Source organism: Carassius carassius, chromosome 4 (genome assembly GCF_963082965.1).
Source record: "Carassius carassius chromosome 4, fCarCar2.1, whole genome shotgun sequence".
Classification (NCBI taxonomy): domain Eukaryota; kingdom Metazoa; phylum Chordata; class Actinopteri; order Cypriniformes; family Cyprinidae; genus Carassius; species Carassius carassius.
This window is the reverse complement of record NC_081758.1, coordinates 2,139,776-2,162,931: the sequence shown is the minus strand read 5'-3', so window position 1 is coordinate 2,162,931 and position 23,156 is coordinate 2,139,776. Positions and strand designations below refer to the sequence as shown.

Sequence of the window (23,156 nt, the reverse complement as noted above, 5' to 3'; positions counted from 1 at the left end):
AAGGTAATTTTAAGACTGTCAAATCGAGATATTCATATATTAGTTATTTAAGAAATATATATATATATATATATATACTATATATATATATATATATATATATATATATATATACTATAAAATCACATAAATATGTATAAATACACATGTAAATAGTTAAATTTAAACGTGTGTGTATTTATATATACACATAAATATATTACACTCATAACTGGGAATTAATATTACAGTTATTTGAAAATCTAGCAACATATCACATAACATATCATACCAACATATTTACAACAAGTTTAATTTTACAAATGTATTACTGTATCCCTGGGGTAAATTTTAGATTTCCACTGTTTTTCACTCATTTTTGATACCCAAATTTAAAGTCCTTGTACACATACAGTTACTGAACTGAAGCTGCTGAAGTTTATTTTCCTGACATTATTATAGAAACGTCTTAAGAAATTCCCTTTTGGTGTTTCTTTAAGCTCTATTATACTACTTTATGAAAATGTTAATGTGGTTTTGTCTGAAGCTTTGTGCTCTTATCCATGTAGAAATGAAAAATAAATAAATAAATAAATAGAGAGAATAATTTTAAATGTGACTTGGTGTATGGGTATTTCTCTAAAGTGTGGCACCCATTCTCAAGACAACATTCTTCAGATGTTAAGATGTTGCTTGTTTAAAAAACAACTGGAAACTGCTGCAAAATCAGTGTGCACACAACTGCTACAAAAGATATTTGCTATTAAGCACTTTGCAACTGACAAAATAGCAACTGGAAATACCTGGAAATTCATATTATAATAAAAAAACAGCATAAATCATTGATGATCCTAACATAAATACATGTAAAGAGTGTGTGTAGTTAAGATTAAATTTAATTTATATACTTACTGAATTATGCTTTCCAGTGAGTAGGGTTTCATCAGTCACTGTAACATCAGAACAGGATTCACACATTACTGAGGATTTATGATCAAACTGATGCACCTATTAAGTTAAGTTAAGGTATCCAACAATTTTTATCAACACTAGTAAAATGTAAATTAACTCGTTAAATTTTTTTAACTTTATCTCATTAAATTACTTAACGAGCCGTCTGTAGAAAGCAGCCTTAACAAGCTGAGGCACAGCCTCTGATCGATAATGATTATTAAACATGTTTTTAAACTCAATTTACAAAATAGTCTCATCAGTTTACAATGTGTAAAACTTTAACAAGTCAGTCGTTTACTTGGATTATGTTAAACAAGTAACGTTACACTTTAACCACAATGAACAGCGTTTATCCATAAGGTACTTACACTTCAAAACAGCGGCGTCACGATTTTCCGTTATTTTCGAATATGAGTATGACGAGTCCTCTCCCGTGGCCTCATGGGATAGAGTAGTGCCCATCCTATGCATACTACGGAATTCGGGCGGAAGTAGTAGGCCATCCGGGTACATTTCGCCTACTGTTTTTCGAATACTAAGAATTCGGACATACTACCTGGCTTCGCATACTGTTTTTCGCCTACTATATAGTATGGAAGTATGCGATTTCGGACGCGACCTTAATTACATTCAAGATTCTGCGCTGAGAAGCCACACCCCCTACTGGACCGCAGCGTTGTTTGCGAGAAGGGTCGCTTGTTGTTTGCTCGTGTTTGCCCCGCCCCAAGTACGTGAAGGCGGCAGATGATTGGACGCCTAAAAGTGACGAAGTCAGTTGCGTCAGTTCACAGGCGTGACACAGCTGGTATAAAGTGACACGAGCGGCCATGATTCTTTCTCTGCGGCAACCCTCGGGAAGCATGTGAGATGGTAAGCGTTTATTTTGGGTGTAATGTGTTTCGAGTGGGTGACTTGAGATGAAAGTGATATTTTTGAATGTGCTTTTGAGCTCAGCCCTCCCTCTTGGCATGCTCGTGGTTTTCTGTACCCTTGTGTGTATGTACGGAGGAATAAAAGAGCCAGTGAATGTCTTCGGTGCCAGCGTGTTCCCCATCGGCTGGTTCTATCCTCAATCACTGGGACACCGTCTCGTGCGCTCTCTGTATATCCACGAACTGCTTGCTGTCTGAAGCGGATGTTAACATTTGCTGCGTGCCTTGTGATATCTCATCCCTTTTTTTTAACTCAAAGTTGTCATTCTATTTGTCAGGTTACGTGCTTTTTCGTCAAAGCATCTGAAAATTGGTCAAGTAAGAGTCCATGACGTCCACAGAAGTGAACCTGCTTCTGAAGGCCCAACGCTGGAATAGGTGTTTCATTAATTTGTATCTGGTCCTTTGATATGTGAAAATGTCGGAACCTCTTTAACCCTTTATTTGTTTCAAGTCTGTAGCCACGCACCGACTATTTTTTGCCATCCTCTTTTGGTCCAGTTTACAGCACATTTAAACGTGTTTCTGTATTTTGAGCATTTCTAATAAACAATACATCTTTAGTCTCTGGTCTGTTCTTTACAATGTGTGACTTTTGTGGGGGGGTGTCCTTAACTTGTTTACATATTTTGCAGTTTGAATTAAATTTTAAATCCCCATGAGTTGATTGTAATGTGCTTTGGACAAGGTTTGATTGTGATGCAGTCTTGCCGAACTGCGAAAGGTGTTGTGACTTATTACACTAACTGTTAATGGGTACAAACTTAAAACGCCTATATTCTGTGTTTTAGTAGTTTCTCTTATCTTCGTTGTGTTCCCACAATGGATTTATTTTATTTTGAGAGAGAGGAACTCTTAAAAGCAACACCATCTTGATTTAAAATTTGTTAAATGTATACAGTGAGCGAATACATAAATTAATCTTCCACACCGCCTTTTTGTTTTATAACAAATCACAACGGTACATTTATAAGTGACCGCTGCGGAGTAACACATAGCTACGTGAATCGCCATAGACACTGTGAAGTATCTCGGGTTAGTGTTCTTCCGCGGGATGCGTGTAGCTCTGTTTATTAGCAGCAAGAGCGCTAAAATTTACATAGTGTTGCTTTAATTTTCCATAGTTATGTCATGGTGATGATTCTTCAAAAGTTTGTGGTAACACTAAAACCTCATTCTTAAAAACACTAACTTGTGTTGATCAAGCTGATTTAAAATGTGAAGTACAAGAACCTTTGGTTCTTTGTAACGTTACTGGATCTGTCGAAATAGTATGTGATTAAAATACCTTTGTAGTATGATGATAAAGCCACAAGGTGGTGCTAAGCATCTTGCCATTGAAAAAAATAGTAAATGTCTTTCTGGGTCTTTATTAGAGAAAAAAAGTATTTTATTTAGATTATTTTCTATTTCTTTATAGAAATATGTCAATTTTGAGGGAGAGACGAGAGATAAGTGTGTGAATTACCTGCATCTGTTAGTCTCTCTACAAACAATGAAGCTGTGCGTTTAATGCACTTCCATTTTACTTCCTCACTGCTGAGAAATATAATGCAGTGATTCAGATATTTTAACGCTAATTTATTAAGTGCAGTAAACAATGCAAATATAATCTATTTTATTGTATTACAGAATAAAGTATTAGTCAATTATCAAGGAAAGAGAATAGCCTGTAGTCTGTTGTAGAAGTGGTGATGGAGACCAGGGATGGATGTAACACTTCTTGTTTGAACATCAGTGACTCAGGGGCTGTTTGTGCTAGATGTATCAGATTTTGATACATGGCAGCCATATGTATCTACTACAGTGAGAACTCACTTGGATGTGTACTGCATAATCACAGATCATGTGAATTAATGTCAAATACAAAGAGTTCTGTTGTTACAATCTACCTGTAATCTAGTAGTAACACTAGCTGGGGATAGGTGTAACAATTGTTGAAATAACATCCACACTATCTATTTTTGCCTAAACATTATCAAAGAACAAAGAAAAAAACTATTTTGAACATGAACCATTTAAACCAATAAATTTGTATAATGTGTGCAAAAATATTGTGTGTTGAGTTGAGGAAAAAACCTCATGCGACTTTGCCTCAACAGAAGATGTGATCGATACTCATCGGGTGTTGGTTGTAACATTTTTAATAAACCCTTAACTGAAGTTAAAGCATCAAATTAAACTAGAGAAACGGCTACTTTAGGTCATGTAAGTTAAATAAATGTTTCCACGACAGAATAATTGCTATACAAAAATTGTATAACATTTTTTGAAATGTTACTTTCTTAGCTGAAAATCAGTTTTTGTCATCAAATCAACACATTTTCTCACAAGTTTGACTGTTTCTGTTAGAACTTTTCAAATGTTTTGGAATACCTGCTCTGTAGTATTTTTTTTTGGGGTTATAAGTAAATGTTCTTACTACACTATTAATGTATATGTGTCCACTATACTGTTATGTCTCTCAATAGATTCAGTGGTTGGAGCTGGGTTAATACTCCTTGACAAGTTCTGTTGCTACTTTCTGAATACATTTCTGGCTACATTTAAAAACAAAACATATTGATAATTTAATAATAGTTGAAAAGCTAACATGCTTGTTTTCAGCTTCCAAACAGGTGTTCAGTGATTGATAAATAATAAAATGACGTGACATACAGCCAAGTGACCCGTACTCAGAATTCATGCTCTGCATTTTACCCATCCAAAGTGCACACACACACCGTGAACAGCCATTTCTGCTGCGGCACCCAGGGAGCAGTTTGGGGTTCGGTGCCTTGCTCAAGGGCACCTCAGTCGTGGTATTGCCAGCCCAAGACTCAAACCCCCAACCCTAGGGTTAGGAGTCAAACTCTCTAACCACTAGGCCATGACTTCCACAATATAGAGGTTTGAATGCTGAATATTGTGCTGAATAGTACTGAGACTGCTCTTCTTAGAGTTACAAATGATCTGCTCTTATCATCTGATCGTGGGTGTATCTCTCTATTAGTTTTATTGGATCTTAGTGCTGCGTTTGACACAATTGACCACAACATTCTTTTGCATAGACTTGAACACTTTGTTGGCATCAGTGGAAGTGCATTAGCATGGTTTAAATCGTACTTATATGACCGCCATCAGTTCGTAGCAGTGAATGAAGATGTATCCTATCAATCACAAGTGCAGTATGGAGTACCTCAAGGCTCAGTACTAGGGCCGCTACTCTTCACGCTTTATATGTTACCCTTGGGAGATATCATCAGGAAACATGGTGTTAGCTTTCACTGTTATGCTGATGATACTCAGCTCTATATTTCTTCGCAGCCCGGTGAAACACACCAATTTGAAAAACTAATGGATTGCATAGTCGATATAAAAAACTGGATGACGAGTAATTTCTTACTGCTAAATTCTGAAAAAAACAGAGGTGTTAATTATAGGACCTAAAAACTCTGCTTGTAATAACCTAGAAAACTGTCTAAGACTTGATGGCTGCTCTGTCAATTCTTCGTCATCAGTTAGGAACCTAGGTGTGCTACTTGATCGCAATCTTTCCTTAGAAAGCCACGTTTCTAGCATTTGTAAAACTGCATTTTTCCATCTCAAAAATATATCTAAATTACGGCCTATGCTCTCAATGTCAAATGCAGAAATGTTAATCCATGCATTTATGACCTCAAGGTTAGATTATTGTAATGCTTTATTTGGGTGGTTGTTCTGCACGCTTAGTAAACAAACTACAGCTAGTCCAAAATGCAGCAGCAAGAGTTCTTACTAGAACCAGGAAGTATGACCATATTAGCCCGGTCCTGTCAACACTGCACTGGCTCCCTATCAAGCATCGCATAGATTTTAAAATATTGCTTATTACTTATAAAGCCCTGAATGGTTTAGCACCTCAGTATTTGAATGAGCTCCTTTTACATTATAATCCTCTACGTCCGCTACGTTCTCAAAACTCAGGCAATTTGATAATACCTAGAATATCAAAATCAACTGCAGGCGGCAGATCCTTTTCTTATTTGGCGCCCAAACTCTGGAATAACCTACCTAACATTGTTCAGGAGGCAGACACACTCTTGCAGTTTAAATCTAGATTAAAGACCCATCTCTTTAACCTGGCATACACATAACATACTAATATGCTTTTAATATCCAAATCCGTTAAAGGATTTTTAGGCTGCATTAATTAGGTAAACCGGAACCGGAAACACTTCCCATAACAACCTATGTACTTGCTACATCATTAGAAGAATGGCATCTACGCTAATATTTGTCTGTTTCTCTCTTATTCCGAGGTCACCGTAGCCACCAGATCCAGTCTGTATCCAGATCAGAGAGTCAATGCAGTCACCCGGATCCAGTACGTATCCAGACCAGATGGTGGATCAGCACCTAGAAAGGACCTCTACATCCCTGAAAGACAGCGGAGACCAGGACAACTAGAGCCCCAGATACAGATCCCCTGTAAAGACCTTGTCTCAGAGGAGCACCAGGACAAGACCACAGGAAACAGATGATTCTTCTGCACAATCTGACTTTGCTGCAGCCTGGAATTGAACTACTGGTTTCGTCTGGTCAGAGGGGAACTGGCCCCCAACTGAGCCTGGTTTCTCCCAAGGTTTTTTTTTCTCCATTCTGTCACCGATGGAGTTTCGGTTCCTTGCCGCTGTCGCCTTTGGCTTGCTTAGTTGGGGACACTTCATCTACAGCGATATCGTTGACTTGATTGCAAATAAATGCACAGACACTATTTAACTGAACAGAGATGACATAACTGAATCCAATGATGAACTGCCTTTAACTATAATTTTTGCATTATTTACACATTGTTTTCCTAATGAATGTTGTTCAGTTGCTTTGACGCAATGTATTTTGTTTAAAGCGCTATATAAATAAAGGTGACATTGACATTGACAATATTGTGCCCTAATTGAAGTAGCTGTTTAGTAGGATCATGATTTTGCATACATTTACATTTATTCATTTAGCAGACGCTTTTATCCAAAGCGACTTACAAATGAGGACAGTGGAAGAAATCAAAAACAAAAAAAAAGAGCAATGATATATATAAGTGCTATAACAAAACTTGAAAAATTTAACGTAAAATCAGCAGTAACTTACTGGCAACAAATAGCCAGCAAGCTTCAGTATTTTATTCCACGGTAATATTACTGTAAATCTGACTACAGTAGTTCACAACATACTGTACAGTCATGGCCAAAAGTTTTGAGAATTACAGTTTGCTGCTAAACTGCTTTTAGATCTTTGTTTCAGTTGTTTCTGTGATGTACTGGAATATAATTACAAGCACTTCATACGTTTCAAAGGCTTTTATCGACAATTACATGACATTTATGCAAAGAGTCAGTATTTGCAGTGTTGGCCTTTCTTTTTCAGGACCTCTGCAATTCGACTGGGCATGCTCTCAATCAACTTCTGGGCCAAATCCTGACTGATAGCAACCCATTCTTTCATAATCACTTCTTGGAGTTTGTCAGAATTAGTGGGTTTTTGTTTGTCCACCCGCCTCTTGAGGATTGACCACAAGTTCTCAATGGGATTAAGATCTGGGGAGTTTCCAGGCCATGGACCCAAAATTTCAACATTCTGGTCCCCGAGCCACTTACAGTAGTTATCACTTTTGCCTTATGGCACGGTGCTCCATCGTGCTCCAATTCTGTTTTTGGTCAGAATTGTGAGTGAGCCCACTCCCTTGGATGAGAAGCAACCCCACACATGAATGGTGTCAGGATGCTTTACTGTTGGCATGACACAGGACTGATGGTAGCGCTCACCTTTTCTTCTCCGGACAAGCCTTTTTCCAGATGCCCCAAACAATCGGAAAGGGGCTTCATCGGAGAATATGACTTTGCCCCAGTCCTCAGCAGTCCATTCACTATACTTTCTGCAGAAGATCAATCTGTCCCTGATGTTTTTTTTGGAGAGAAGTGGCTTCTTTGCTTGACACCAGGCCATCTTCCAGAAGTCTTGTCCTCACTGTACGTGCAGATGCGCTCACACCTGCCTGCTGCCATTCCTGAGCAAGCTCTGCACTGGTGGCACTCCGATCCCGCAGCTGAATCCTCTTTAGGAGATGATCCTGGCGCTTGCTGGACTTTCTTGGAAGCCCTGAAGCCTTCTTTACAAGAATTGAACCTCTTTCCTTGAAGTTCTTGATGATCCTAAAGACGGTTTCAACGGCCACAACATAAACAAACGTTACTGCGCATGCGCGCTTTTTTGGACCTAACTTAACTTCCGGTAGACTTCCAAATAGAATCAATAACAACAGCCAAGTCCCTCTAGAGTAGATAATTTTTGATAACAAACAAAATATGTTTGCAGCGTGGATCAGGCTGACTTAATGAAAATGCAAATTCATTCTTTGCCAGCAGGAGATGTTTTAAAGCATAGACATAAAGCGCGAGAAATAGAGGTTTCCCCAGTAACAGCTGTAAACACAGCAGAGCTGGTACGCTCACACGTTGCTTTATCAGGCATATAACACGCAAGTCTTCCTTCAGAAATACAGCGATATAAAAACACCTGTGCCTGGTTTTGATATTTAAACATATAAATGTAAGGAATTATTATTATTAAACGTGCAGTACGTAACGTTACTCATGTTTATTCAGCGAAGCCTTTTTGAAAATCGATCGGTTTTAAAATTGTGGCGAGTCTCCAAAAATAAATAAATGTATGGGAAACACATCCCGCAGCACAACCACCTAACCCCAACTTCAGTCTACTCATCACCTTGACTTTAACTGCGTTTGTAGAAGGCACCGCAGCCAGACCGATATACACAGACCGGAAGTTAACTTAGGTCCAGGCGCGTGCGCCCGATGAAACCGTCTATAAATTGTTGATTTAGGTGCAATCTTAGTAGCCACAATATTCTTGCCTGTGAAGCCATTTTTATGCAACGCAATGATGACTGCAGGCGTTTCTTTGCAGGTCACCATGGTTAACAATGGAAGAACAATGATTTCAAGCATCACCCTCCTTTTAACATGTCAAGTCTGCCATTCTAACCCAATCAGCCTGACATAATGATCTCCAGCCTTGTGCTCGTCAACATTCTCACCTGAGTTAACAAGACGATTACTGAAATGATCTCAGCAGGTCCTTTAATGACAGCAATGAAATGCAGTGGAAAGGTTTTTTTGGGATTAAGTTCATTTTCATGGCAAAGAAGGACTATGCAATTCATCTGATCACTCTTCATAACATTCTGGAGTATATGCAAATTGCTATTATAAAAACTTAAGCAGCAACTTTTCCAATTTCCAACATTTATGTAATTCTCAAAACTTTTGGCCACAACTGTATAATAACTTACAGTATATTTATACTGTAAAATTAATTACAGTCCATGTTTTTGCACTGTATTTTAAAATACTGTAAAGTTACTATGCAGTATAATTGATTACGGTAGTTTTTATACGCATATATACACAACATATAACTAACTTACTGTTACATAATATGATATGTCACTGAAATATAAAGGCTTGTATGCAAAAAAAAATTCACACAGTTATATTATTGATTATTAGATGTCACGTAAATTATGACAACACTCAGAAGTCCATTTAAAAACTTTTATTACAATTTAATTCATTAAACGGTAAAATCACTCTCCAGACTTGACAGGGCCAATGCAGATCCCAGGTTTTTGCTGCCTATAGAGAACAAAACACAAAAATTAAGTTGCACTACAGCTTGACAGACATCAATGTGATAAATAGACTTGAAAATGACTTACCTCTTTATTAACCGAAGAGCAATGAAAGAAATGAAAAACAAATTCAACACTGCATAGACATCCTGATCTCCTTTTACTGCGTTCTTCAATAGCTGAAAATTACTTACCTCTCTATTAACTCATCAGCACGCTGCAATATCGAACAACATACACGCTGAAAGAAATGAAAAACATATTCAACTGCATAGACCTACACAGAGATATTAGTTTCACAATGCATCCCCAGATGTGGAAGTGAAAGAACATCCCATAACCTGGCATGTCATATTAACAGCACTGTGTGATTTGTCAGCACTTGGTGTAATCACTGCATGGTTACGATACACATGTGTACGAAGGCCAACGGCAGTTTTGAAGTTACATGGACACTGGAAAAATCCACAAGAGAATCTATAGTTGCAAGATTCCTGTGTTCCTTAGCATGTCTGACAAATTCTGGAATAGACTTTACAGAGTACATACACACTTTGCAAGAGAAAGGCATTTCTAATCTTATTTACAAGCAATTTTAACTTTAGATGCAGTACTTACCCATCCATATCTGGTGACTTCACCAAGGATTTTTACCTGTAAGACAAAGAGAAACATGGATCAGTTAAAACATAAAAAGGTTACAAAATAATTCCAATATATAAAATCAAAAGAAATAATTTGAAAAGAAAACAAATTTCAAAGACCAGAAATTACAAGCTAACAACTTAAATGCAACTTAAAAATAGCAAAAAAAAAACTTAACATTTAATTTTAGTAAATTAAATAATTGAATGCTAGTATTAATTATTCAACCTGTGCATTTCATTTATTACTTGTAAAAAAGATGGCTAATCTATTAAATAATTATTTTTATTTTTTTTTACCTATTACAATTAATTTGAGATCTCTTGGGGTCCTAAAAGAGACCTGATTTCGAGGGAGAACCTGATTTGTCACAAATAAGAAATGAGAAGCACCCAAAGTGACAAAAAACGGTGATTATAATAGCCATTATCATGAATATCACACAATATCAAATATACAACTAAATTATCCGCAGTATATTGGCATTGGCTGTTCAGATATTAATAAACTAGTGCACTTGAAGAAGTTGATGAAAACGAGTGAGCAAAATCCTGTGAACGTCTGGTCTGAAGAAGGACTAACTTATACCGAGTCTTTCACTGCCTGTGTATTGACTTTAAGTGTAACTTACATCGGTTGTACTCACGTAATAAATGTATAATATGACTGAAAACTGTGGTTGTCCCTTCAAGTCGTGCATAACATTAGTGTAATAGGTCGATTTCGAACATAGCTTTAGGATTAGGCGCGTAAGGCCTCGATCGCGACAGGACACACGCACACGGTGTAAGTTACACACAAATGTTCATAAACAAGAAACATTTCGATTACTTTGTTCTAAACTTGAAATTATTAACTAACATTAACAGCAAACCTTGTGATAATTAGTATTTGGCTAACTGTCTAACGTTAACGTTAGAATGTTTGTTACAAACTACTATCAAACTCACCACCGATTATTTAACGTTAGTGGTACCGTTAAAACGAATATCTTCCCATTTGGGGTGAAACTTTTAGAAATACACATCTTTAAGATATTGAATAAAATTTTATATCTCTCCTGACTGGTTCTTGTTGGTCTTGCTCATCCTCAAAGGCTCAGAAAATGAATTGGAAAATGAGAGCAGGCTGACGGTTTAGATGATTGGTTGCCAGGTATATCCCGTGCGATTCCGCTCTTTATGTAATTAGTGTGTTTAATAGAAAGCAAAATAATAATAATAAAAAATATCATGGGAATTGATTTTATCTATTTACCTAGCCTATATTATTATTATCTCTACAACTACCTCCCACCCACAAAATTGTTGGCTATAACCTATGAGATTAGGTGGTTTTGTGTCAAAATCTGGCAAACATAAAGATACGCAATTAAAAAACACCCAAATAAAACATTAAACTTTTTTTTAACTATATGCTAAATGCCTTAATATATGGGTTACCTTATGAAACGATGTATTATAAAATTCCTTATAAATAAATATATAATTAATAAATACAATTCCTTGTCTGTTGATTATTACTGTCATCAATTTAACAGTAATATAAGGATTACTGTAATCATTTTCCCACTTCATTGTTTTTTTTTTCAAAGAATAGCAAAAATTGACAGCAACTGTCCTGTAAATAGTTTCTACAGTAAGACAAAGCTAGAAATACAGCAATAATACTGCAAAAGTTATAAAATTGACAGCAACTTACTGTAAACTGTTTCTACAGTAAGCTTTCTCTGATAATACAGCAATAATACTGTGAAAACCACAGAAATCGTTTACAGTGAAGTCTCAGTTAGGTTAACACAGTACACATAGCATGGGATTTTAAATAATATAATAAATAAAAAGAAAACAGATAGAATAGATAAAAGAATAGAGCAAGCTAGTGTTAGAGGTCTTTACACACACACAATTGCATAATAAATGAAAAGAAAATAGAATACAAAAAGATTAGAAAGGTAGTTATATATATATATATATAGATATATATATATATATTTTTTTTTAAAGAATAGAATTAGAATAGTGAGTGTTAAAGGTAGAGGGTCAAATAAAGATGGAAGAGATGTGTTTTCAGCCGATTCTTGTATTTTGGAGTTTATTTTTAAACACTCAAAATGAAGGTATTTGGTATTTTATTTTAAAATACATGTTGATGTATCTTTGCCCAACCCTGGTTACCAGTAATAATTAGAGCAGAGATCCTGTCCTGCTTTTATACATCCTGATAGAGGTTTTATTAAATGTGCTAATACGATATGTACACTATAATACTTTAAATCTGATGTTTGATTAGTTTGTTAGCAATCAGAGTGAAAAAAAAGATCATAGACCATATACCTGTACCATTCTGCTACTCAAAGTCTGCTACTCATAATAAAGGCATGAGTACTATTATACTCGTTTGTGTATAAATGTATGATTACTTACTTTCCATTGTGCAACATGAGATGTAGAAAATTCCAGTTGTAGTGAGAACACAACATTAAGTTGGTTAGATCTTCCAAAAATCGAAAGAATTGTAAGAATTTTAGAAATCAGTCAATTTAGAGGTCGCCTCCGTTAAGAGATCTGCTATTCCTTTTATTACTGATGTTTTTAAGTTTATGTTAAATTATATATACATATACATATATGCCAATTCATGAAAAATATACAAAAAAAAAAAAAACATTCTTGTGATGGTGTTCAGTAATAATTGGAATAAATTGAGTTCGCTTGTGTATGTATTTCCCAAAAGAAGAGTTGGAGGTGAATATGTTTAACCACTATAAATGTGGTCCAAGATAGATATATATATATATATATATATATATCTGAGAACATACTGAGACGTGAATGAAAACGATGAAGATAGAGTCGACCGGCGGCTCAATGTGCGTATCAATATTTATATTTCCATTTGGCGATTCATCATCACTTTTGAGAGCAACAAAACGAATTCCTGCAAGATTTGCAACATATTAAAAATGTAAATTCTTCGACAACAATAATACAATTTTCCGATCATTACGAGGTTGTTTTCGATGCATCGCATAAAAAGAATAAAGAAGAAACAAAATTGTGAACCATTGTTACCATTCTTCCACTTTTTTATTTGTTTATTAACAAGCATCCTTTTAAATGGTAAAGAAAAACCCACCCGACCTGAAAGGGTGAGGCGTGGGAAAGACATCTGAGCTTCATTCCCTAGCCACAATAAGGTTTATAGCGTAAAGAAATTCACGCTTCTCTGATTCAAACGGATGGAAATGCGCGTGCCAGTCGTCGAGTCATGTGGTCTTGACACTTGCAAGACAAAACTGTGAGCCCACGACGTGTTAAACCAGGTAACAGTTTGGCCTTTTGTCCTCATTAACATCTCTCTGATGTCTATCAGTCTTTTCCCAGCATTTTAAAAAATGATCCCCGATTTTGTTGCAAAATAGTTCAGAAGAAAGCAGTAAAAATATCTAACAGGCTAGACATTTGATCTCAGATGAAATGTTTTCCGATGTTCCTGCATATTTTTTTTTAAACACAGCTGTAGCTCATATGATTGAGTCAATTGGAAACACTCTGAATTAAGACATAATAGCCCACAGAGTGAAAACTCACTCTTTATGACGTCAATACCTTTGTTAAGGCGGATGTCTCCAAAGGTGCCAAGGCACGTGGCGCCTTTTCGCACTGTTCATTTATTAGCATGAGCAGAGGAAGCCAGAGGTGTCAGAACAGAAGTCGTGTGGAAGTGTGCCGGCTATTCAGCGCCTCAAAGACACACATTTGGTCGCGAGCATTTCAAAGGGTTTGAGGATCAAAGTCGACTGTAAATGCTCGGCGCGTGCTGAAAGCGATCTAAAATTCTTAGATCTTAAATCTTCACGAAATCGACGATTAATATGTAGTTAAAAACAATAATAAAAAGGCATATTTCATTTGAAAATTTTAATGATGAAATTTATTTGTTTCAGTCCCCCAAATATACAGCTATGAAAAAGGGAATGTCGTGAATAAATTAATGTGCAAAATAGATAAATACATACATCAGCTATGTATTACAAATGATCATACACCTAGTACAGATCATGCAAAAAAAAAAAAAAGGGAAAAGATGTGTAAAAAATATATTGCATAATTTATCATACACTATTTACACATTTTATATTTCCAATGTGTTGCCAGATGATAAAATCATGAAACAACTTTTTTTTTTTTTTTTTTAAATAAACGTCCTTCTGCATGAGATTAAGCATGTCTAATTATTACACAAGCCCAGTATTTTGAGTCTCTGCAAATGTCTTTAATTTCTCTCAAGGCCAAGGCCTCCAGACCGTCTGGCTGACCGGGGTCTGGTGTTGAGAGGTCGGCTGGGCTGTCGAATGCAGTGTGTTGGAGTCTGTGCTTCTGACTGCAGTCCTGTTAGGATGTGGCACAACTTTGCTGCAAGCTGATGGAAGTCCTTGTTTGCAGACAGAGTTCTGCCGCAGATGATGCTGTGCATTTGAATGTGGAAACTGCTTTCTGGACCAGTTCTGGATTCTGACAGGCAGTCGGATGGTGGTCGACACACAGGGCCGGGTCAGACGCTGGCACAGCGAAGCGGTTACTGCACCTTCCAGTCCACGGGCCTTACCTTCATCTGACAGGAAACAGGCCGCTTTCTGAAGACACGACGAAAAGCCATCCATAAACTGGTGCTTTTCTGCTCCTTCCACATCTTTCGCTTTCTTGGCCTGAGCGACAGAGTTTTGCAAAAACAGGACAGTGTATTCCAGGATCTCTGCTTTCTCTATTCTCCTTTGAGTGGGACTCTGCAAAAAAATAAATCAATTCAAGTTTATTTGTATAGCACTTTTTACGATACAAATCGTTGCAAAGCAACTCCACAGAAAATTAAGTTTCTATTTAGTAGTAGCTTATCAATTAATGTGCATATGACAGAAATGAATGGACAAATCAATTAAAGACATAATCAAACAGAAGATGAACACTATTAACAGCAATTATTATATGATGCAATCAAACTTATAGCAGACTTTGGTAGTTCTGTACGGCGTTCTAATTTGAGAGGAGAGTTCAGACAAGCAAATACAGACTTAGTTGAGATCATAGATATACAATTAAAAGATGAACTGTGTTGAGGACGGAGATACAGAGTACTGTTTTCTTACATTGTGCTCGGGGCCCTGCAGAAGCAGAGTCCTCAGGCTCTCTAGACTCCGATTCATCCTTTCTCTTCTTCGTCTTTCTACCTGAGGTTTCAACAGCTGCAGGAAACATAAAAGACTCATCTCAGTGGACAGGGCAGGTTATATCAAAACACGTATGCCAGTCTGACCACAGTTTGTTAGAATGCACAGAAATACATAATTTAGCCTACCTTTCTGTCCATTTTAATGGTCTCAGTCTCTCCGAGGATTTTCATAGCAGGTGTACTCCAAACAGTAGTTTATATCAGTGATGATATAGTCCTGTAAAGGTCCGAGTTATCTTCTATTCGGTATGCTGGAAAAGATCTCTGTTCGAGGCGCGCAGTCAAATGTGAGATGCTTCTCTGAAGCTGAGCGCTCGTATTTATAGGCTTTCAGAGACTTGGTGACAAGCCACGCCCACTCCATGCCACCGACCAATCATTGAGGCGCTTTGCTCTCATGCACAGTTCCCTGTCAAAAAGAGCAAAACACTAAAAAGATAGGCTAAAGGCTACAAAATTAAAAGTCACTGTAATTTTAAAGGTCAGATTCGGTTGTATCCATGTAAGACAAACATAATTTCAAAAGCATTACATCGAGGTCATTTAACAATGATAACGTACGGATAGTTTATTGGCCTACATATATATTAGAAATACCTTTTTAATTCCCATTACGTGTATGCAGTTAGGCCTAACTGTAGTAGCTAACATATAATCTGCACTGAATTGGTTTTAGACATTCAGTGCAGCCTTGGATCAAAAGGACTGACGGTGCACGCTCACTGAGACCTGGACTTCCGTGGGCACGTGTGTGCATGAGAAAACAGTGCACGTGCATATCAATAGCCCACGCGCCGCTGGACAGACACGCCATCAGAATAACAAAAGAACATCTTTATTTCCACTGCTGCAGTATGTGAGTCTAACACGTCAGTTTTGTTTCCAATGCCATTTAGCATATTTTAACTTTTGAAAGTTTCTTAAAGTCCTACAAGTGCCACATATTCAAAGCAGGTTGAAACAGACGCTCAATAAATAAATAAAGCTTGCGTTACAATGATTGCGCTTTTATGCTTTATCTTTAAGTAGCTATATATATATATATATATATATATATATATATATATATATATATATATATATATATATATATATATATATATATATACATATAACTTTTTATTTTGCCATGTAGAAAAATTGAACTATAATTTGTTGGCATATAATACTGAGGCTGAATCCAATTCAAGTAAAGTGTGAAAATGGTAAAGTGTCTACACACTATTCGTAATAATATATGAACCGAATTTAATTTGCATAAGTGTCAGTCTTGTGACTGCACTTTTTCCCCTTTTTTATAATAAATGGGTTTTGCTCATCAGTAATAATAATAAAAAAGTATCAACGTTGTATCATCTGTGTGTGTGAATCATCAGGGGGTCGCAAGGTAACGTGTGTTCACACCTCTTTATAATTCAAGAGGGCGCGCGCCGCGTGGCAACCTCACACCTGAACAACGCGGCGCGTGTGGAGCGTTTCCACGTGTGCATATGAAAGCGCGCGCATGTGAAAAGCAAGCAGTTGGGTCTCTGATTATTCATGGCACTGAGGTGAATAGACTCGAAGCTGGAACGATTGGTTTTACTGAATACCTATACGAAGACAGCACGTGTCTATAACTGTGACAGTTCCCAAATGTACGGCCGTTTGTTCACTGGACAGCCCAGTTGCTATTAGGTTGTTGGGCATGACTAGCAAGAGAGAAAAAAATGTCACTTTGGTAACACCTGGTCAGTGAAATCAGCTACCATCCTTTAAACCAAGTGACTAACCAACAATCTTGTCACTGCATGGCTCAAGACCATGCTATCACTGATATTATGGGGATAAGCTTTAAACTAAGGAAAAGGTGAAAACAGAAAGACATTTATCTAACTGTGATCCTATCGAAATTAACTTCATCTCAATTATATCCTATCGCCTACTTAAGTTATAAGTTCATGTCCTGAATCAGCAGCGCAAGTTAAATGGCACAACACCCAATGCAAGTGATGGACATGGAGACTATATGTGAACGCATTCCCATGCACTTACATGTTTATTGTAGAGTAGCGTGGGAACCTTCCGCGTGTCTGAGGATAATGTACAAATTCTGACAGGTAGGCTAATACAAGAGGACTGAGGTGTCGGTCTGTGTTTCTAGGTGAGGTGTAAGTTCGTCGTGTTACTGAGAGCGTGGCCAGTAGCTTGTTCCCATCGTAGCACTTTTGAAATGATTGCCTGTTGTTGGTTATGGGCGAATTTTAAATATTTCTACACAATTGCACGCCCTTTGATGCCTTTTGTGCGACATCCCTGAATTAAAGTTCATCTCAATTTAGGTGATATGCTACGTCACTGCCATGCATGTTTTGACATTTTCGATATTTGGAGCATTTGAAAATAATTTTCTTGCCAGCAAGTGTGCCGAATAACGCAAGCCAATCTACGGAAAATGATTTTTTTTATTCTTTTTTTTTTTTTTTGGAACAAAAGGTATTTCTGACTTTATTGCAGTCAGCAGATTAATCATTCCGCACTGAAGTTTTAGTTTGTTAAAAATGAATTACGTAGAACCATAGGCCTGTGCATATGCTAATCTCCAGAAGAACTGTCTCGTCTCGGCTGTGCCTCTCTTAATGTGCAAACACATCCACCCTCACACTTTAATGGTCGCGTGTCATTTGCTTTAATCTTCGCCTTGTGCCTGCAAGCTGGGTCTCTAGCGTGTTCTTGAGTAGAACGTGAAAAACATACAGGAAAATAAATAAATAAACTCTGATAGTTATAGACAGTCTTAGGGGAAGGAATACCGATCCGCAAAACTCTTCCCACATTAACTTCATGACCTTGTGGACGGTAATCTATAGAAATAGTTGATGGCAAACACCACCAAAGTGATGAAAATGACGACTACATGTGAACGCAGACGGCTCTGGAGAGAAGCGTGGGAACTGGACGCCTTCTCTGCGCTCAGCTAAAATGTACAAATTCTGACAGGTAATAAAAAGGTGTCTCCTGTCCGTGTTACTGGGAGAGCGGGGTTAATAGCTGGTTCCCATCATAACACTCATACCTGTTGCCCATTGTCAAGCTTGAAATATTAACACACACGCACAAGCATTCAAAGCACGTCTTTTAAAAATGAACGTTCCAAAAAGGGTTTTTCAAATTGATTTTGGAATCCTCAAGGAAACTTTCAGTAACAATTCCTTAAAAGAACACATATTTTACTAAGCGTGAACTCTATGAAATGAAAGTTTGACCACCATCCCATCGCCTGAGCTTGACTGCAGCAACCAAGACTAATTCTTAAAACGACCACTCTTCTAGAATAAAGTTAGAGAAAATATTATATCATTGATCTTGAATATAACTCGATCTTGCTTTAAACAGCAGATCTGGAAGCTATATGGATTAAACGCTCTTTTTTTTTAATAAGTTGTTAAAAGTTAGTTGATTCACTTCGAAGATGTAATAAGCATCTCATACACATACACATGAATAAGTCTTCAGTAATGTATAGGCTAGACCAAGTATTTCCCAATCAATCCTTCAAAGCCATGTGTTTCCTGGTTTTCTGGAGCTCATTGTTTTGAACTTTTATAAGTTCTTTTACCCCCGCTGAGAGGAATCAGTTCCACCAAAATACACCCATTAAGACAGACTGTGAAGATATCATAAAGGACTTTTACTGGAACTTGGCCTTTATTACATGCATCTATTTTGTGTTTCTGTTTTGTGTTTTATGTATTTATTCACATCAATATTCACTCATAATTGTCGTTCATCAGTGTCATTTTGTGTGTCACAAACTATGGTGTTTAAGACCAGGCAGGCAGAGGGGTCAAAGCCACATAATATTAATAATATTTAAAAATCCTTATATTAACAATAAAGAACAAACTAACATTTAAAAAGTACTTATAGCACAAAAACACTAATCTGGTGTTTACAAACATTTTTATTATATGCTACTGACAAATACTGATATGAATAACTGGTTTATATTTTGGTGTAATGATTTAACTCTGTCACATATTCAAAGATTTGTAATCACTTTTTTATTTATTAAAAACTTTTAACTATTTATTTTTTTTACTTTTTTTAAACAGGTTGTATATGCTTCTTTAGAGGGAAATGGTCCTGGAATGTTTCCCCATCACTGATCTGTAAACAGGTGTTTAATTAAGGGTTGGATCTAAACTCTGTGGGGCTCCGGTCCTCCAGAAATTTTGTGAAATTGAGTTTCTGCCTAATTCCTCTTCTTCACGTTTTAAATGGTCCTTTCTAAAATAGCCTGCTGCTTATATACTACATTCAGAAAGTCATCCAGTTTTATGGACATTCACACAGAGATCATTCACTATCTAGCATTTGAATACTGGATTTACCAAAAATCATTTCAGGTTTAAGTGTTTCACTTCCCTTATCAGCTCAGATATTCGCTTTATAGAGCCCTATATCATTGTCAAATTTGGAGCATTATTATTACGCAGCCAAGATTAAGCCAATTTTGAGCTGGATGCAAGTGATAAAAATGGAAATGTATGGGTCACCTGAGGCAATTAGTACATTTATATTTTGTGGAGGAGAGAAAAAGGTGAATACTAGTTATTATTATATAGGTGAAACTTTTAAATGTTGGATAAGAATTTGCAAAGTAATGAGATCACAAGATGGTTTGTTTAAGAGAAATAACAAGAGATACAGATTTTGAACCAAATACTTTTGATGATGTAGCAAAGGACTTAAAAGATTTGATCAAATTTATGGAGATAATGAGACATTTGAGAGTATAGGGGGGAAAATACTTATTGTATAGGACATTATTTTACAAATTTCTTCCAATAAGAAGGTTTTTTTTTTTTTGGATATTCACACTTGTGTTTTATAATTATAATTTATAATTATAACTTTATAATTATTATTAATAAAATGAATAGAGTTGATAACTTGATAGGTCTGAAGTCATGCCCATATGGACACCCTTGGTAAATATGATCAAAGAAGGCTGTGAAAATTAATCTGCATTGTTAATCCTTTTGATCTTTTATTTAAAACATTCACAAAAATGTATCCTTTCATTGGATAATAAGAATTTAAAATGGGGGGAAATATCATCTTGAGTGTTTGCTGCTAAAAAGCTCATTGTTTTAGTTTCATCTGACCATAGAAGCCAGTCCCATTTGAAGTTCCAGTCGTGTCTGATAACTGAATATGCTTTAGTTTGTTTTTGGATGAGCTAGGATCCCTCCTAAACAACATGTGGTGATGTAGGTGCTGTTTGACAATTTTTTTAAATGTTTTCTGAACCAGAGACTCAACTATTTTCTGCAATTCTCCAGTTGTGATCCTTGGAGAGTCTTTAGCCACTCCAACTCTTCTTCTCCCCGTGCATTAGGAGGATATAGACACACGTCCTCTTCCAGGCAGATTCGTAACTTTTTCTGTTGATTGGAAACTCTTAATTATTGCCCTGATGGTGGAAATGGGAATTTTCACTGCTCTAGCTCGTTTCTTATAGCCACTTCACTAATTTGTGAAGCTCAATTATCTTTCGCTGCACATCAGAAATATATTCTTTGGTTTTTCTCATTATGATGGATGATTAAGGGCATTTGAGCTTTGTTTTCCCTCCTCTTTATATTTCTGTGAAACAGGAAGCAATGGCTGGATAATTTCATGTTTATAACCATGCTGGAGTGCTCAAAATTGTGAATATGACTGGGAATATATACTTCAGAGTTATTTTACTCATAAGAATTTCTAGGAGTGTTATTAATTGTAGCCAATGTGTATTATTTCATAATGATATTTACCCCCATTTTAAATTCTTATTATCCAATGAAAGGTTAGATTTTTGTGAGTTTTTTAATAAAAGATCAAAAGGATTAACAATGCAGATTAATTTCCACAGCCTTCTTTGATCAAATTTACCTATGTTTGATTTTTATATGTTTGGGCATGACTGTAATATATTCAAATAAATTAAGTCTATGGGTTTATATAATACTAAAACAAAATGGGAAATTGAATTATATGATAAAATAATAGAAGAGAGATTGGAAGCAAAGCTTCTAACAAAGTTTAAAAGAAAATGTAAGAACTAGGCAATCTCCTTACTGGCAAGAGTATGCTTGAAAAATAAATATGCAGTGTTTTATAACACCAGAAATATCTTCCAAACATAATCACTTATCTTCAGCATGTTGAAGAAACGGCGGTGAACTTAAAGCCCATTATAAATAATAATAAACCAAAATAATAATAAAAAATGTGGACAGAAGTAATTCAGGCAATATAATTCACAAATATAGTTTTGGGTATAGGACCTATGCTACTTAGTAAAGATGAGTTATATTTATTTATAATCCTGAGAATTACAGCATTTAAAACACTAACCACATTCTGAAGAAGGCAAGAATCCCCAGTTTTAAATGATTGGTTAGATTTACTCTCTAAAGTACACTCTTTGGAGAGAATAACATATGAAATTAAAAGTAAAAGTATAAATTTTGAAAAGATATGGGTAACATTAAAACCAACGTATAAATTATAAAATAAAGGAATACATATCCAATTACCTTTCCATAATTCTACCTCCCTTTTAATTTAATTAACATTATAATTAATTAGTCCTAATATTATTTGAATTACTTATTAGGATTTAGGTGTTATGAAGAGTTTGATACGAATATGTGGATGTTTTTTTTCTCTCTCTCTATTTTTATATGAAATAGTGTTTAGGTGCAGTGATTATTGTTCTATTATTCTATTATTAACTATTTTTTTAATCTATGCATTGGTGATGGGTATTATCACAAAGAAAAATGTGAGGGAAGAGAAAGTAGAAGGAATAATTAGTAATAATAATTGGTAAAAAAAAAAGAAGAAAGAACAAGATGTCTTTAAATGAAATGTTCATTTCTATAACAGTATTGAATGTGTCTGAACTGAAAGATATAATAAAGTACATATATATATAAGAAGTGTTTGAACATTGCATCAACTACTGATGAACACAAACATTTTTATTTTAATTATGGCTCAGTGGGTTATTTAATGTATCACTGTGTCTTCGTAAGGCTTTTGTCTTTCGAACACATTAAAATGCACAAATTCACGCCATTTCTTATTTACATGCAATGCGTTCCCAAACGTTTTTACATCTGAACCTCTTTCATTCAACATTTAAGTACTACCCATGAAATTGTAAAATTAAATATTTTAATAATTAAATCCCATTTGAATGTTCACGGTTCTCTGATGTTTACATGCAGGGAAACAAATAAAACATTCCATTTAGTTGGTAAGTGTTTTGTATTTGTATTGATATATATATATATATATATATATATATATACACATTTAATGAAATATTAGTTTTTCATTGAACTCGAACCCCTATAGAGGCCTGCAGTTCCTTTACGAACCTCAGTTTGGGAAACCTTGATGTAATGTATTTTAATGTTTAATGCACTAGTTTTATGTTGTTAATTACAATTAATGGAATATATTTTCTTACTCTTCTTTGTATTTACTAATTTGGTACAAGATTATCCCAATTAAATCAATGTGAATGTATCAAAATCGAAAAGGAATTATTATCTAAAATGTGCAATGTAACAAACCACAATTTTTGGCATGTAATTTGAAATCAATAACGGATTACAGTTTGCAAGTAATCTACGCAGCTCCGTCCATCAGGTTACTTTGCCACCCATCTTGGTCTAATCTATGGTTGGTCATGCTTTTATTGATGCAGA

At 35.8% G+C, this 23,156-nt stretch overlaps 1 protein-coding gene, 2 long non-coding RNA genes and 1 other non-coding gene across 4 annotated transcripts; 2 read left to right on the top strand and 2 right to left on the bottom strand.

The window, feature by feature from the left end:
- The first annotated feature begins 1,589 nt into the window (after window positions 1-1,589).
- On the top strand, window positions 1,590-2,428 carry LOC132129156 (uncharacterized). The gene is made up of 2 exons (XR_009428445.1): window positions 1,590-1,803; window positions 2,144-2,428. It is a non-coding gene; the product is annotated as an uncharacterized LOC132129156 (long non-coding RNA).
- Window positions 1,889-2,020, top strand: LOC132140133 (small nucleolar RNA SNORA57). The gene has a single exon (XR_009433725.1). It is a non-coding gene; the product is annotated as a small nucleolar RNA SNORA57 (small nucleolar RNA).
- Window positions 2,429-9,369: 6,941 nt separating the features above from the next.
- On the bottom strand, window positions 9,370-10,374 carry LOC132129150 (uncharacterized). Its single transcript, XR_009428444.1, has 4 exons — window positions 10,150-10,374; window positions 9,813-9,986; window positions 9,726-9,772; window positions 9,370-9,535 (listed from the first exon to the last, which is right to left on the bottom strand). It is a non-coding gene; the product is annotated as an uncharacterized LOC132129150 (long non-coding RNA).
- A 3,722-nt stretch (window positions 10,375-14,096) lies between these two features.
- LOC132129144 (transcription factor HES-7.1-A-like) lies at window positions 14,097-15,816 on the bottom strand. Its single transcript, XM_059540615.1, has 3 exons — window positions 15,535-15,816; window positions 15,326-15,421; window positions 14,097-14,965 (listed from the first exon to the last, which is right to left on the bottom strand). The coding sequence occupies exons 1-3, from the start codon at window positions 15,577-15,579 to the stop codon at window positions 14,465-14,467; spliced, it is 642 nt and encodes a 213-aa protein (XP_059396598.1). The 5' UTR covers window positions 15,580-15,816; the 3' UTR covers window positions 14,097-14,464.
- Between the last annotated feature and the right edge of the window lie 7,340 nt (window positions 15,817-23,156).

Coding starts and splice junctions, on each gene's coding strand:
- LOC132129144 (XM_059540615.1), bottom strand. CDS start 15,579: ATGAAAATCCTCGGAGAGACTGAGACCATTAAAATGGACAGAAAG. Junction 15,422..15,534: donor CCATTAAAATGGACAGAAAG/GTAGGCTAAATT, acceptor TGTTTCCTGCAG/CTGTTGAAACCTCAGGTAGA. Junction 14,966..15,325: donor TGCAGGGCCCCGAGCACAAT/GTAAGAAAACAG, acceptor ATTTTTTTGCAG/AGTCCCACTCAAAGGAGAAT.